The sequence below is a fragment of the Urocampus carinirostris genome, chromosome 6, assembly GCF_059441175.1.
Source record: "Urocampus carinirostris isolate Australia breed hairy pipefish chromosome 6, RoL_Ucar_1.0, whole genome shotgun sequence".
NCBI lineage: Eukaryota > Metazoa > Chordata > Actinopteri > Syngnathiformes > Syngnathidae > Urocampus > Urocampus carinirostris.
The window spans coordinates 24,676,015-24,693,174 of record NC_142354.1 but is presented as its reverse complement, the minus strand read 5'-3'; the positions used below and the strand labels follow the sequence as shown (position 1 = coordinate 24,693,174).

The window sequence follows — 17,160 nt, the reverse complement described above, 5'->3', positions numbered from 1 at the left end:
AAATGATGACTGTTAGTGCAACAAAATTAAACCAAGAAATACAAGAATTAACTTTACATTTTTTAAGTTAAGAAAAGTCGATTGTGAAACACAGCTTCACTGAAAAACACAGGGATGTTAAAATATATTTTCACAGACCTACAAAAGATAAACAATTGTACTCTTTATAGATACTACCAATTTAGCGTCAATAACACAGAATCCATAGAAATTTTGCACAGTTACCAATCACAAGATTTAAAAAGCGCCTTGAAGGGAACAGGCTATTAAATTGGGTGGGAGCCGGCTCCCGTTCGTTACTCACAAGAGCCGGCTCATAGAGCCGTTTTGTTCTTGAGCGATACATCACTAGTGTAGCATTCTCATTTCCGCCTGTCAAAGTGGAAACTGTGCAGAAGAAACTCGTGAGTTATTCATTTTATTTTCAATTAAGTGTGATGAGGATATGTTTTTGTCCTGTGAACTTATTTGTGGTTATTTTTAATAAAAAAAGGCATTCATGCATTTGCTAAGTATTGCAAACTTTACGATGAGCTCATATAGGGCGACGCGAAAGTATTTCAGTCTTTTCACGTTTTGGATGTTGTTTATGTCATGACGATCGCTTGGTGAATTTCCGTTTTAATTTCATTTTTATGGACAGATACAAGCCTCCCCCGCCTGGTTTGAGTCCATGGTCCGAAATCACACTTCAACATGGCAGACAATAAGAGCACAACATTGAATTTCAACATCGGCGTGCTCGGACATGTGGACAGCGGCAAGACGTCGCTCGCTCGGGCGCTGAGCAGCACCGCGTCCACGGCTGCCTTCGACAAGAACCCTCAGTCCCGCGAGAGAGGCATCACCTTGGACCTTGGCTTCTCTTCCTTCACCGTGGAGCTCCCCGAGCAGCTGCGGGAGACCGGAGATCACAGCCATCAGCGCATGTACAAAAACCTTCAGTTTACCCTGGTAGACTGTCCGGGGCATGCTTCGCTCATTCGGACCATCATTGGAGGTGAGAGATTATAAAAACGTATGTTCTAAATCTGGGGACTGAAACCAATGGCTTGCGACCCCCGAGCCATGTGTGGGTCTTTTCATGAGTAAAAATGGCTCTGAGATAAAATTGTACTCATCTGTAGCGTTCCAAATTTGATAAACGAGAGTCGAGTTTATTGTGCTAGCATTCAGTCCAGTAAATAAAGATTATAGGCTACTTCCCACGACAGTTTACAGTCGAGGTGTCACACCAAAAGACCCCCTTTGGGCTGTATGTCGCGAAGGAATCCGTTACATGGAAACCCATCAAACAATTTAGGTTCACTGTTGAGACACATCATGATAAAAACCCACGGAAAAAACTATAACCAGCCAGAAACACCAGCAAAGCACACCAGGCAATTTGCTTGAGCCGAAGGAGTGGGCAGAGCTATGCACACAGCGCACTTATTTCTGCCTAGCCCCGTCAGCACCGACGGTAAATACATCAGTATTCCTGTTTGCGGTATTTTGTGACATTTTTAAAGGAGAATTCTGCTTTTACCGTGGTAGACTGTCCGGGGCATGCTTCGCTCATTCGGACCATTATTGGAGGTGAGAGACTATAAAAACGTATGATCTAAATTTGGGGACGGCAGCCATGTGTGGGTCTTTTCACGAGTATATATGGATCTGAAATAAAATTGTACTCATCTGTAGCGTTCCAAATTTGATAAGCGCGAGTCGGGTTTATTGCGCTAGCATTCAGGATGCTTCAGTCCAGTATACAAAGATTATAGGCTACTTCCCACTACAGTTTACAGTCGAGGTGTCACACCAAAAGAGTATGTCGTGAAGGAAACTCGTCAAACAATTTAGGTTCACTGTTGAGACACATCATGATAAAAACCCACAGAAAAACTATAATCACCCAGAAACACCAGCACTTCTGTCTGCCTAGCCCCGTCAGCACAGACGGCAAATACATCAGTATTCCTGTTTGTGGTATTTGGTGACATTTTTAAATAATAACTCAGCTTTTATCTTGTTTTGAAACCATTATTTATAAATGAATGAAGGTCAACATGAGCCTCAGCGATCTGATGTGATTGCGGGAGGGAGACAAGTTTAAAGTGGGATATAGGCCACAGGCTCTGGCATTATTTCATTTGATACATTTAATCAAACCATCTAACATCACACAATGAAACAAAATGCGCTGGAAATTTTGATTTTGTCTGGAGAGCAATTTTGACGGTTTTGATTAAATTATAGTCTTAAAACAGATGGTACAGTTCTCTCCCTCAAAAAATAAAATGAAATAAAATAAATATATTGCTATTATGGCTCTTTGGGGTCAAAAGGCTCCTGACCACTGTCCTAAATACTTCTACAGCAGAGGTCACCAACTTATTTAAAGCTGAGGGCTAGTTTATGCCACTGAATGGATTAAAGGGTTAGCAGTTTGATTAGCATTCCTAAAATAAAAACGTTTGCTATTACAATGTTGTTACTATGTTATTAACATGTTGTAATTATAAGAAGTAAAACAGACCCAGTCAACCACTGAATCATCTTGCCAATTAGGCAATTTCCAAGAAAATCACAATGGCCCTTAAGTAGTAAGCTTTTTTCAGAACAGGCTACTCGGGTCAGGTTGTCTAAGGCGGTTACCTGGTGCCTGTGTGCACCATGCTGGAGACCCCTGATCTACAGGAATCAACCTGCATTAAGACAGTATTTTATACAAGGGTGTATGATTGCTCTTTGTATTGGTGGGACATAGCACACTAATTTTAAGTGATCACATAACATAAGTGAGACCAAAACACATATTTCTTGATATCTGTGGGAATTAGTCCCCTCCAATCCATCCAAATCTATACCTTGGTTTTATAGTTCTGTGTAATTAATTCTACAACGCAGGAATCACTAACATAAATTAAGCTGAGAGATATTTTTGTCACTGGTTAACTACTATTTTGGGTAATATGATGTGACTCCTTATCAATTTAAGATGTGATTTTTTGGGTTCTGTTGATAACATTCAGCATTTTACATGGATTTGACCCTTTTTCTAATTTTCATTGCACTACTGTTATGATGCACTATTCTTTTATTACACTACTATTGCACTTAGGCCAGTCTTTGTAGATATTTTTGTCCTATTCATCCTGACATTCTTTTATTTAATTTTATCTTAAAGTCTTTATTACATGTTTACCCTGGAGTGCCATGTTTTATCTCATTCCATACAATGTTTTACAAAGTTGATATCAATGACAATAACGACAATCAATTACATAAAATACAGACAAAAATCTATGAAAGGAGCTAATTTAGGTGCCAGTCGGGAGATAATTTTTCTCTGGTGCATGGTTGAACATATATTCTGGGAGTCTATCACTGAAAAAAAAAACATTGCACTGAAAGAGCACATGTTAGAGATTAGTGTTGGAAGGAGAAAGGACATTTTGGGTATCTATATTAAACCCCCTCCTCTCCTTTGTCCCAAGTGTGGGAATAGCCGGAAATTGACAGAGCCAAGTAGAAGCAGAGAAAGGAGTTGAGAACAGGAAAGCAAAGTCAGGAAAGACAAGCAAGCGTGCAGCAGCTCTCGTTTCAACCCTCTAGCCCTTTACCCGTCTTCACCCCCCCACTGATGTTCGTCCCCTCGTTTTTCCCGTGTGCTTTGCCGTCGTCAACTTCAGCAGTAACCTTTGCAGATTTTTGTGTCAACAAATACCGTTTTTTTTCTGCACTATATGGCGCGTTGGATTCTAAGGAGAAAAAAGATGTTTTTTTTTATATAAAAGGTGCACCGGACTATAAAGTGCATATAATTAAAGCTACAGCGAGGCAAGGGCTTGCACAATACAACCAAAAAAATAAGTGTACATTGAATGATCAGTCTGAATATATCACTGATAACAATGTTCTAACGTTGGATGCTACAGGAATTGAACCCAAATCTCAGAGGGTATCATGTTTGATCCTATTTACTAGACCTTTGGGGATTCATCTGACACATGAAAAGGCATTAGATTTCATCTTATCATTACACTATGTTTAGTCATTGTACAAAGTGGTTTATGTCATGATTGGGCCGGGCCGCAGGAATAATGTCAGACATGAAACCAGTCCGTAATACGGAAAAGGTTGGGGACCACTGAAATACAGTATTGTATCGCCAACTTGCAGTCTTTTTAGAAGTGCACGAGATAATGAAGAGAAAGGCATTCTGGGAAGTAATTCAGTCACCCTGAAAGATAAAGATGCATGGCCGCACTTATTCATTGTTTGTCACTTACAATGCTTAGTTTGAGCAGAGAAAACATATCTTTAACATATCTGGTACCATGACCAACGATAGAGTGATAATGAAATATGATTCAATGCCTTTTCATGTGTCATCTGTATACACAGTGTTCTAGTGCTGTGGGGTCAGTAAACCAAAAATGTGAAAACACCATTATGGACCAAAAAACATTAAAAAAAATATGCATGGGGCTGCAAAAAATGAAAAGCCTTAAAAAACCCCTTTTGCAAATTAAAAGAAAAGGTGACCCATACATATAAGTTAGTCAGTCGTTCAATTTTTAATACGAATTCTAAAGAAAACCATCAAACAAATTAATAGATATACATTTCCTTTCCCTATCTTTTTTTATTTTCAAACCTTTCTGAAAAATCTCTAGGTAGCTTGTAGGGAAGCTTTAAAGAGCCACATGTGGCTTCAGTGCTGTAAGTTGCTGACCCGCCTTCCTGGTCTAGAGGATAAGATCCAGCACACTCTCGGCCGTGATCCAGGTTCAAATCCTGTTGCATTAGGTAATAATTCACACAATATAGTGAACATCAAAAAACAAAAACAAAACAATAACCAAACCAAAGACATAGGTAATATGTAAAATTGGCCAAAAAGTCCATGACAGCACTGATGCCTCCAGCGTGTAGAATGTAACACACAAACGATCAAAGAGATCATTTTTCCCCCTTCTTCTTTATTTTTTTTTACCCAATTTTCTTTCATTTTTTATTTTCTTTTTGTTTCTCTTTTCCCTAGCTTTTAACTTTTTTTGCCTCCTTTTTTGTTTTCTAGATTCCATTTTTAATTCAATTTGTTACTTCCTCTTTTGCTTACGTTTTTACTTCCTTTTTCTCACTTTCCCATCCTCCCTGCTTTTTTTTCTATTTTTACCTTTTTCTCGCTTTCCCTTTTCTCCCCTTCCTTTCTAAATTCCTTTTTCTACTTTTGTCGCTTTTTTCATTTTTGTCTTTTGTGTTTTTTTTGCTCTATTTCCACCTTTCATGTCATTATGTGACTGATGATACATGGATGAAAGAAATAAAAACAATCTGAAGAGCTGCTTGTGAGCCGAAAGAGCATCTCTTTTTAGTGAGCCGAGCCGAAAGAGCTGCTACCCTATAAAGAGACGGAACCTTGGACGGCAACATTGATCTGGGCACGTCGGTATGAAAGGTCCCTTAGATACGTTGTCTCTCAGTGCAGGCGATAATCAAAGTAAACTAAGTACACCTGTCTCTCTATATTTTAATGTCTTAGTGATAAAAAAAATACAATAATCATATTTTTTTAAAGGCAAACTACACCAGCCAACCTAAACCCCCACCCACCTGCCACCTCTCTATCACAATAACTCGAGCTCGCATGCACACTTACTTTCATTTACTCAATCTTGTGCTGACATAGACCTAAAAGTACCACGCTTAAACAGCTGAGAGGGAAGATTGATGCTAACGCATTTCCCATTTTGTCCGTACACAAGGTGCACCGGATTATAAGACGCATGTTCAAATTTCTGGCAAATTTTGGGGTTTCGGGTGCGCCTTATAGTCCAGAAAACACGGTACTTTGAAGCCTGTCTTGTGTTCCGAGCTAATTTCAGACAAACAGCATGACGTTTTTGTGTTTTAGGGGCGCAAATCATCGACTTGATGATGCTGGTGGTGGACGTGGTGAAAGGAGTTCAAACTCAAACTGCCGAATGTCTGCTCATCGGAGAGCTGACCTGCCCCCGCATGGTGGTCGTGCTCAACAAGATTGACCTCCTGCCTTTAGAAAAGAGACAAAGCGCCATCGAGAAAATGACGAAGAGGCTGCACAAAACGTTGGAAAGCACCAGGTCTGCAGAATTCATCAAAAAAATCGTCATAATGTGCTTTTTACAAAATTATTGTTTTCACTTAGTTTTAAAGGCTGTCCAGTGATTGCGGTGGCAGCCAAACCTGGGGGGCCGGAGGCCGCCGACACAGAAGAACCACTGGGGGTGGCCGAGTTAATCGAGGTAAAAAAACGTCAACAGAGAGATTTAACTCATCCTACACTTTGCATTTATTAATGGCGTTGCCGGGCATTCTCCTTGGGTGAGGTTGTTGGGGTTGTTAGTGAGCTGAGCCGAAAGTGCCGCTTCCTGAAAAAGAGCCGTAATTCCCATTACTAATCGCTTGCCGGAAAAGTACCCGGCGTAACTAACTTGTGAGCCGAACAACCCCTCCTGCCCAGCACTTATCCCTCAACGGCCCAGCAAAAGCTTGCCAAAGTACAGATGCTGCCCGACCTACAAACAAATTAGGTTCCGGACAACCGTTCGTAAATTGAATTTGTTCATAAGTGGCTTCAGTGCTATATTTTGTATGTTTTTAAGGTTTATATAAGTAGGTTTAAGGCTTGCATGAGTAACCCTTATTGTTTTGTACTAAAAGAAAACATTTCATAAAAAATATGCTCTATAAAGATAAATAAAGTGAGGTTTTACTTACCTTTGGGACTTGCACTTCAAGAGGTCCTCCTCCATGGTAAAAAAGTGGCCTGAAAAAAAGCGTTCCGACCATTTTTTCAACCACATCAAGCTTTCTTATTCCACTTTTGTTTAAAAAGAAACGGCTCGTCTCTTCTTTTCACTTTGCACCAACCATATTGAATGGATGCACAAGTTATTAAACAATAAAAATGTCAAAAGTTCTTAGCGAGCTGGAGATACAGTATAAAATGTTTACACACGGACTAGGAAAGAGAAGCCGGATTTCTTTTTTGTGGTGGATGCTGGGTGACCTCTCACAGCGCCACACGGCAGAAAGAAGCACTACAGTACTGTCCTCTACTCGGAAAAAGGTGCACACAATACAAAATCTAACTTACAGCAATGTCTGGATATTTTTCGACATCGCAAAAAAAGATTCTTATCTACCGTTTTGCGTAAGTCGAATGGTCGTAAGTAGGGGAGCATCTGTATGGCTTCTCACTCTGCTGTGAAAGGAACGCCACACGAAACTAATGGCTTTAAAAAAATAATAGTGAAAAAATAATCACCCCTGTCCTCAGTTTTTTGTTTATTTGTCTCTTCTTTAGCTATTGAAAAAACAGACGTATCTCCCAAAAAGAGACCCAGGAGGTGACCTCCTGATGGCCGTGGACCACTGCTTTTCCATCCGGGGCCAAGGAACCGTTATGACGGGTACTATCCTGCAGGGGTCGCTGGCCATCAACGAAACCGTGGAAATCCCAGCTCTGAAGGTAAGATGAAAGTTATGTGGAATCAAAGTAATAAAAATGGACCTTTTTTCATTCTTGTAGTATTTACTGGCTTTAATTTTTGAGAATATTTCTTCATGAAGTACAAAATGCATGCACATTCTTGAAATTCCATTAAACCAGCTGAAGTTAAGATTTCAATACAAACCTTTGCTGATATTGCCAATTAGTCCATCGTCTCATCTTCTAAACTAAAATGCAAAATTTAGCCTTGGCTGCAGTTCTCTCTTTCACCTCAGAGTGGCAACAAATGTTTTCAAGTAATATTTTTGTAGACAAGGTTGGTGACCCCTGATCCCAATTGCTTATTGGAGTAATAAAGAAGCCATTTGCCTGTTTTATCTGTCATAAAAACAATGTTTTAGAATCAAGTGTTAGCCAATATGGAGACATCTCATTTTCGAAATAAGGTTAAAGAACAAGAAACAGAACAAAAATCGCTTGAATAATACAATGGAAAATGAATTCTCGTTGATTTAATTACAAAGTGACCCCCGATCTGAAACGTTTATAATGAAATAGCGTCTTACTTGATAACTATATTGATTTGGTAACCTGTATTAATCGTGAATTAATTAACCTAATAGTATGGATGGATATTAATAAATGATCTTTAAATTTAAATAAAACCAAAGTAATATTCATTGGTAATCGCAAGGCAAATCAAGATTTAGAAGTAAAAATGTATGGTGCTGCAATAGACACTGTATCAGAAATTAAGTTTTTAGGGGTCATACTAGACAACAAATTAAGATGGAAAACACACACCAGACACATACAAATCAAAGTATCTAAAAGCATTTCAATTAATAAAGCCAAATTCATTTTAAACTATAATGCATTGTATTTATTATATTGTTCTCTAGTTCTGCCATACTTAACATATTATGCAGAAGTCTGGGGCAATAATTACAAAAGTTCACTACAGTCCCTTTTTATCCTCCTAAAACGAGCAAATAGAACCATACACAGGGTAGGATATCGAGATCATACTAATATTTTATTCCTGCCGTCCAAATTATTAAAATTAGATGATTTTGTAAAATTTTTAACTGCACAACTGCTATTTAAGGTCAACTAAAACATAGTGCCAGAAAACATCCATAAATTATTCATTCGGAAAGAGGGAAGTTATAATTTAAGGGGCTGTAGTAAATTCATAATCCCAAAGGTGAGAACAACCAGGAAAAGTATGTGTGTGTCTGTCTGTGGAGTCAAACTTTGGAACAATTTACAAGACGAGATCAAACGATGTCCAACTATTCACTTGTTCAAATTGAAATACAAAAAAATAAAAAATACTGTCGGAATACAGGGTTGAAGAAAATGGGGTATGAGTGATACGAGGGATTGGGAATAGTGCGTCGAGAACTATGGTTAACTCTGTTGTTATTGTTGCTATTGTTAAAACTGTTATTATTAATATTATTACTATTGTTGTTGTTATCATTGGTGTATTTAATAGGGAAGATGAAGGGGTAGGGAAAATAAGCATCTGCTTCTTACTACCCCTTTTTGAACATATTATGTAACATTATTTTGTTGTTGAGTTATTGTTTTTGTTCTGTTTTTACTTTAATGTTCGAAATAAAGTTTTCATTCATTCATCTGCCTATTTTGTCATAAAAACAGTTTTTTGAATCAATGGTGAGACAAGATAGAGACGTTTTGTCAATAAAGTTAAAAACCAGCACATTGTATCAAATGAAATTAAAAATGTATTTGTATAGCAATTCTCAGACACCGAAATGCAACTTAAAGTGCTGTACAAAAACATTAAATATACAATAAGAAAATCACCATTCCCCACCCAATAGTTTGAATACTACAATATTGAATTAATTTTCATTAATTAATTATGAAGAATTATATATTATTTAATTTTGATTTAAGTAGTTTAAATGTATGAATGTACAAATAATCAGTTATTAAGAGCAAACAAATTACATAATAAAACCCGACACATTTTAAACATAATTTTTGAAGCAATAGCTCAAAAGTTAAATCAATATTATGATACAGCTTTTGTAGATGTTCTGTGGGAATTTCTATTATCGTACCTGCAGTTGTTAAATTGTAGCCAAAGCATGATTTAGTTTTACTATAACATACATGCTAACGTTTTTTACTTTGAAAAGTGGTACATTGTATTACGCACTGTATTTTTAGGCATGAAACAAAATCAGTCTCCAGAATATTAAAAGCAAAAAAAAAACATCGACTTGTTTGAAACCAGAAGTGGCAATCTTTTACCAAAATGAAAATCACATACAATTGTTGGGGTAGTTTACTCATGCGCACAGACTTAGCCTTGCTTTAAAATAAAGCAGCCGTGGACTAAAGTTCTAGTCTCGAGTCAAGATATGCTTTTGTTATAAGAATTAGAAAAGCACATTCTTTTAAAAAAAATAATCGTATCCGTTTTTAAAGGGGCAGTGTGTAATATTTAGTGCCTCATAGTGGTACAAAATAACCTTCATTTAGTAAAATAAGCTAAAATACATCAACTATCATACAAATGTTAATTTTTTATAAACATTCATTTGTCGAGAAATGTGTGTTGTTGTCCATACCTATTAGTCTCTGCCATGCTTGTCTGGCATTTTGCCGCTTCGCTGCGCTTGTTTGGCACATATTTCATTCGCATTAGACGATACAGTCCCATCTCGTTGTCGAATTTTACGCAATGCACCTTTAAGAGGAGAAAAAGCGAGTCTTACACGTAAAATGCTAGTGTTAGTAATTATGATTTTTTTTTAAATAATGGAAACAAAAATTATGTTTAAATAAATATTCTGTGTGCTGGTAGAACCAAGTTTTTTCCATCATCCTACTACAGCATTTGATAAATTGTAGCTTAAGGGTGGTTTGATTTTGAAAATAAATACTACCTTAATTTCTTATTTTTCACTATTACTTTATGCCTGTTTAGTTTGGGATTTGGGGTTTGCTTTGTTTCATATGTTTGTTTTGATTTTATCTAAAGAGGTCGATAAAAGTTGAGTTGCGACAACACTCGTGCCGAAACTCTCTTCGTGGGAAATCTTTTTGTTTGGTTTCCCGAATTGTGTTTAGACTTAAGATGTGTTATTCCGTCACATGTCTCCCATCAGGTGACTAAGAAGGTAAAGTCGATACAGATGTTTCGGAAGCCGGTGTCGGAGGCCATGCAGGGTGACCGCGTGGGTGTTTGCGTGACACAATTTGACCCCAAACTGCTGGAGCGGGGGCTGGTGTGCACCCCGGGCTCTCTGCGCACCGTGTTCGCCGCCGTCATCTCAGCAAAAAAGATCGGCTACTTCAAGGGTTCCCTCAGTACAAGGGCCAAGTTCCACATCACGGTAGGACATGAAACAGTCATGGCCAGGGTCACTTTCTTCGGATTGCCTCCAGACACGCCGCAGACTCCCAAGACAGATGCAGGTTTCGCCTTTGACCGGGAGTACGTCTACCAGGATGATTATGTAGTCGGCCAGGGGGAATCTGGCTCCGGACCTGATGCGGATCAGTGGGCCCTGTTGGAGTTTGAGCGTCCCGTCACTTGTCCCTTACTCTGCCTGGTGATCGGCTCCAAGCTGGACACGGACATCCACGCCAATGCCTGCCGCTTGGCCTTCCAGGGGCGCCTTCTGCACGGCTTTGAAGAAAAAGGCTACGCTGAGACGGGCCTGCCTCGTTTACTCATCTACAAGACCAAACACAAAGAAGGACAAGTGGAAAGGGTAAGTGCTTGCTTATAATCTTAAATCCAGGGGTGTCAAACTCATTTTCACGAGAGCCACATCAGCATCATGGTTGTCCTCAAAGGGCCTGACGTATATCTTATAGTTGTAACTAAATATAATTGGTATGTAAAATAATTGCAACTTATCGTTCATTTTTTTTCCTAATATTTAAGTCACAAAGATTACAGTTGCATTGAAAAAATGTCACAACGCATATGTAATATGTTATAAATTGAATACAATGATACCTCTTCATACGAGCTACGGGAAATTCGAGATATGAGATGTCTTTCGAGCAAAGATTTTGCCCAACATACGGGATAAAATCCAATTATGAGAATTTTCAGATATTACTCATTAGCAGCAAGATGCATTTTTATATGGTAGTTCATATATTTTTGCTTTTTATTTAAATGATTATTTTTCTTAAAGAAATTTGAAATTGTTGTGTTCTTTCAATGATGTCACAGCTCTAGAGGAAACAAGCCAGATGGGTCAACTTTCAAACTAAATGTCTCAAGTACCCTGGCGTGTGGAATGTTTTGCCACATATTTGCATAGTTGTTGGAATGGAATCTCACACACTCTCTCCCTAATTGAGAAAAATAATAATTTTGTTTGGGAATACCTTTAGAATAAGTGGCCTACCAGTTGTTTGATATAGAACAGGGGTTGGGAACCTTTTTGGGTCTGCTGGTGTGACAACCTGACCGTAAACTGTAGTTAAAATTGTGTCCTATGACCCCTAGCAAAAATAATGGAATCACCAGTATTGGGCTAGCCCTCACTCAGACATTTTATTCTTTAGAAAAAACTCAGATCACATAAAACAATCGCAAGGTAATTCCAAAGTGCAACATATTGCCAATCAGAAACACTAAAAGAAATTAAGATTTTTTTTGCAATGGTCAGTAAATGTTACTTTTATTGAGCAAGTGCAGGAAAATAAATATGGAATCACTCAATTTTGAGGAATTTTTTTTTGGAATCACTGCATTTTGAGTAGAAAAAAAGGACACACCCAGTCAATTTCCTTTCCTTTATTGGGCACCTGGCTTAGATTAAGTCTGCTCGTTAAAAACAGTGCAGTTATCACACCTTGGACGGCTCCCGGACTAAGCGGATTGGCAAGAATCATGGCTCCAAACAGCAAGATGTCTCTTGAGACCAAAGACAGGATAGTCAAACTTCTTGAAGAAGGTAACCCTTCTCGTTTGGTTGCCAAAGATGTGGGCTGTCTACAGTCAACTGTATCGAAGATTTGGACCAAGTACAAACAGCATGCTATAACCAGCTCGGTGGCCTTGGGGGTATGGCGCCCGCCCCGAGACTCGGAGGTTGTGGTTTAAGCCTCGGCCGAGTCATACCTAAGACTTAAACATTGGTACCCGTTGCCTCCCTGCTTGGCGTTCAGCATTAGGAGTTGGAATTGGGGGGTTTGGTCACCTAATGACTCCCAACACCTCAGTTGGGTTGAGCGAGGGGGCTGGGAATCCCCTCCTCTAAATCAATCTCCCAAAAAGAGTCAGAAATGACTCTAGCCACCTCCCACTAGGGGGATATGGCTGTAGTATATATATCTCATCTCATCTCATTAGCCGTACCGCTTATCCTCATTAGGGTCGCGGGGGGGCTGGAGCCCATCCCAGTCATCTTCGGCAGTGGGCAGGGGACACCCTGAACTGGTTGCCAGCCAATTGCAGGGCAGACAGGGACAGACAACTCATTCGCTCATTCACACCTAGGGACAATTTGGACCGGCCAATTCACCTGAAATATATATATATATATATATATATATATATATATATATAAAACAAACAGCATGGGAAGGTTGTTAAAGTCAAGCGTACTGGTAGGCCAAGGAAGAACTGTAGGCATCAAGACAAATAACAAATGGCCATATGTCTTGAAAACAGAAAATTCACAGCAAGACAAATTAAGAGGAAATGGGACGAAGTTGGAGTAGCACAAGACCTATTTTATCTCCGAGCCATATGAACTCATGACGAGAGCCATACATGGCTCACCACCCATAGGTTCCCGACCCCTGATATAGAAGAATCAGACAAAATCCTGCACTTACGATGAAGCTAAACATAGTCACTCCCCGACAGAAATAACTTTTCCCTCAGCCGTGATGAATCACTTCAATCTGATTCCTTGAAACCAGATAATACTGCTTTTCTATTTAGACACGGCTCTGGTGGCATCAAAAAACACAAAAACGGACAATCGTCACATTTTTTTAACCGAATCTGAATGGGCGCCCCCTGAAACATTTTCACTTTGAACTGTAAATATGCGGGTGAATTTTCCATCCTCTTCCTTTGACTCTGTGCCCTCGCGCTCACCCTTATAGTCCTCCCGCCGCTTTGAATGTTTCTCATTGCTGGTGGCACTGGAGCATGGCTGGCAGACACAAAGCCCGCATTGTGCGTTCACAAACAGACACGTATGCGCAAATAAGCGCGCGTCGGGCGTCGTCCGAGACGTGCGGGCCTTTTGCACGCGCCTTTGCGACGCGAAGGCGCATGCGGGTGGCCCGCCTGACGCCATGCTGCCCCCGTCTAGTTGTTCTAGACTGGCGCTGTTTGGACACACCTGAGTTGTGCAAGAATACCCACAACTGACACCGATTGGCGTTCACATGACTTTTATCCCACGGTATCTCTGGATCAGCAGTTCCCATTCAGTCTACTGCAATCCCTTGCTGTACCGCGGTTTACCGATTGTGGTTTCACTTCATCTTTTTATTTTATGGAAATTACAACAGGACAACAATTGAGCATACATTGTATTTATTTTTTTCCAAAAGAGTGCATATGTAAAACTATCAGACTTCACCAAAATGCTGTGCAGAGGATCGTCAAATGACAGTATAGATACAAGCGGAAACAAATAAATCTTAGAAAAATATGTATTCTTGGACAACCACTGCACATTTTGTTCAATTGCGGCACATACTCTAGTGCATTAATTGATTTCGTCTTTGACCAAAATCGCAAAAATTGTATGCAATGGTAATAAACCCTGGGTCGCGGCGATAAGGTAGCTGAAACCTAACGACTACTGATAGAGATGACATCCGAAAAGGCATGGCTACAGTACCAGAAAGTCAGAGAATGGTAAAAAACAGAAATTCCTCCTGAAAAATATGAATAAACACAAAGTTCGATTCATCATCAGATACACCAAAGAGTTATTTCCTTCGCATTGCTGAAACAACTCTTTGGTGAATCTGATGATGAATCGAACTTTGCGTTTCTTTATATCTTTCAGGATAAAATGTATGTTTTCTTCATTCTCTAACATTTTTATGGCACCGTGAGTAAAAATAGTTTGATAATGAGGTAAAATCGAATGCCTTTTCAAATATGATGGATATAACTGGGGAACCAGTGGTTAAGTGTTGGCGCTTTCACTGCCGCAACCCGGGTTATAATCCCGTTGCATTATATGCTTTGTGACTATGGTCAGCAATGTTATTCAAGTGATCAATCATTGCTCAAATAGAGTAGTCTACCCTAAAACAGAGGTCGGGAACAAGTACAAGTACATTGTTTTGAGTTTATTTTGGGGAAGTGCCCTACCATATATTTTGAGAGAAAATTCAACAGCACTGTTAAACCCAATCTCCAGACAAAAGCTTATTCTTCAGCACATTTTAATTCACCGTGTGACATTTGATGATTTGATAACATTTATGAAATGAGAACAATGCCTGAGCCTGTGTCCCAAATATACACGGATATACCACATTAAACTCTTTAAAGGCTTCCTCCCGCAATTACTTCATTGAGGCTCATTATGACCCTTATTTTTTTAATTAAATAATGGTTTCAAAACAAGGTGCAAGCGGTTATTTTGTAAAAATGTCACAAAATTCTGCAAACGAGGATCCTGACATTATTAATTTTGGCACAGACGGTACAGGGCAAGAGACAGGAGGGATTGCTTGTGGTCTTTGCATAGATCTGGATGCTTTTCTGGCATTCTGGTGTATTTACAGTTTGTTATGTGGATTTTCATCATAAGGTGTCTTTACAGTGAACACAGATTATTTAATAAGCTTCAATATTAACAACTCCTTAGCAGTATTCAGCCAAAACAAGTTTTTTTTTTTGGCTTGACACCTTTACTGTAAACTGTAGTTCATAATGTGCCCTACAAATATTGGACAGTACCGCCATGCATTCCAGCGTTGGTTCGACAAAAGGCTCTGCTCAGTCTAATTTGGAACAACATGGAGAAAAGTTGCATTTTTCACTCTGAGCCATACGTACCCATTAAAAGAGCTATATGTGGCCTGCGGGCCAAAGGTTCCCGACCCCCTGCCCTAATACTCTGTGTAACGCACAGGTATTAAGACTGTATGCATTCCCAATCATATCCACTAGTATTTTTATAAGGTGCACTTTTAAATTTCTGGCCAATTTGTTTTATTTAGGATGCGCCTTATAGTCTGGAAAATATGGTATGACGCAATTTTTCATTTGGATATAGTTTAACCATAACAAGGAACTGAAACCAAAATGAAATGTTATAGAAGAGTATCTATCATGGAAGGATTTCATTTTCACCGTTGGAGACGAGTCACCCTGAGTCAATAGCATTATGGCACCACCTCCGTGTGACTAATAAAATGATTACATGAGCAATTTAGTTTCACTTTTTTTTTTATTGTTTGAGACCGACTGTGTCATTTGAATTCTTTATATTGCTGAAACAAAAGTAGTGCTAGACTGGAAGTGTCCTACAGAAAATTGAAGTATCTTTTATTTAATTTTTTTAGAAACAGATTTTTACCAAGCAGTCCAAAACCTTGTGTTAAACTTATTTAGTTTCTAGTCTACCAGAAGTAAATTCTTTAATGAGCAAAATATTCTGGCCATCGGTTAGAGATGCCCAAATGTTTTGGAGAGTCGCATACTGAATAGTGAAAGCATTTGATTTTTTAAGAAACTAATTTACCCAGCACTCCAAATCAACATCCACATTTACTTATTGTTTTTAATCAGAAATTCAAAATAAAGATTTAGATAAACATAACTTTCTGGCCATTGTGTATTATTTTTATTTTTTCATGTGGCAGCACAGCGGCGCAGTGGTTAGCGCGTGTGTGGCACAATTCTGAGGTCATGAGAACAAATCTCCTGTGTGGAGTTTGCATGTTTTCCCCGCGCTTGCGTGGGTTTCCTCCGGGCACTCCGATTTCCTCCCACATTCCAAAAACATGCATGCCAGGTTAATTGGCTGGTCCAAATTGTCCTTCGGTGTGAATGAGCGAGTGAGTTGTCTGTCTCTGTGTGCCCTGTGACTGGCTGGCAACCAGTTCAGGGTGTCCCCTGCCCACTGCCGGAAGATAGCTGGGATGGGCTCCAGAACCCCCGCGACCCTACTGAGGATAAGCGGTGCAGATAATAGATGGATGTTTCTTTGTAGCTACTCTTTGTCCCCAACGTACAACGAGCTGCCTACATTTTTCTCTACTTGTTATTTTTCTCATGTATTTATTTAATCAAATTTAAGATATTTTTAGAAAATCTAATGAAAAAAAACCCTTCAGAGCTTGAATTTTGAGTTTTTCGATGCATATTATCCAATTCAGTGTTTTAAGAGTGACATAATTTACTCATCTGCTTTTTTGGTGATTTTTTTGTTTTTGTTTTTGCTAAATGAAATGTACGAATAATATGCCCCCAAAATAATGCCCAAACATAGAGATACTGTACCTCTTTTGGATTGGCCTACATTATCGTATCCCAAATGTTTTAACCCAATTTTTTAACCCAAAACTCAAAAGTTTTCCCACCCATGCTATAAAGATACTAAATGTTTTGTACCTTTCGTTTAGTAAATGCTCTTCAATTCATTTTCTGGGGCAATTGTATTTTTTTTCTTCAACCGCCTGAA

General features: G+C 39.0%; 1 protein-coding gene across 1 annotated transcript in view; it reads left to right on the top strand.

The window, feature by feature from the left end:
• Positions 1-368: 368 nt before the first annotated feature.
• Positions 369-17,160, top strand: part of eefsec (eukaryotic elongation factor, selenocysteine-tRNA-specific) — a 33,639-nt gene continuing 16,847 nt past the window's right edge. The window contains exons 1-6 of the mRNA XM_088338395.1: positions 369-404; positions 644-1,000; positions 5,903-6,110; positions 6,176-6,272; positions 7,337-7,501; positions 10,633-11,241. Of these exons, the coding sequence (XP_088194521.1) occupies positions 697-1,000; positions 5,903-6,110; positions 6,176-6,272; positions 7,337-7,501; positions 10,633-11,241 (1,383 nt within the window). The 5' untranslated portion in view covers positions 369-404; positions 644-696. The remainder of the gene's footprint in view (positions 405-643; positions 1,001-5,902; positions 6,111-6,175; positions 6,273-7,336; positions 7,502-10,632; positions 11,242-17,160) is intronic.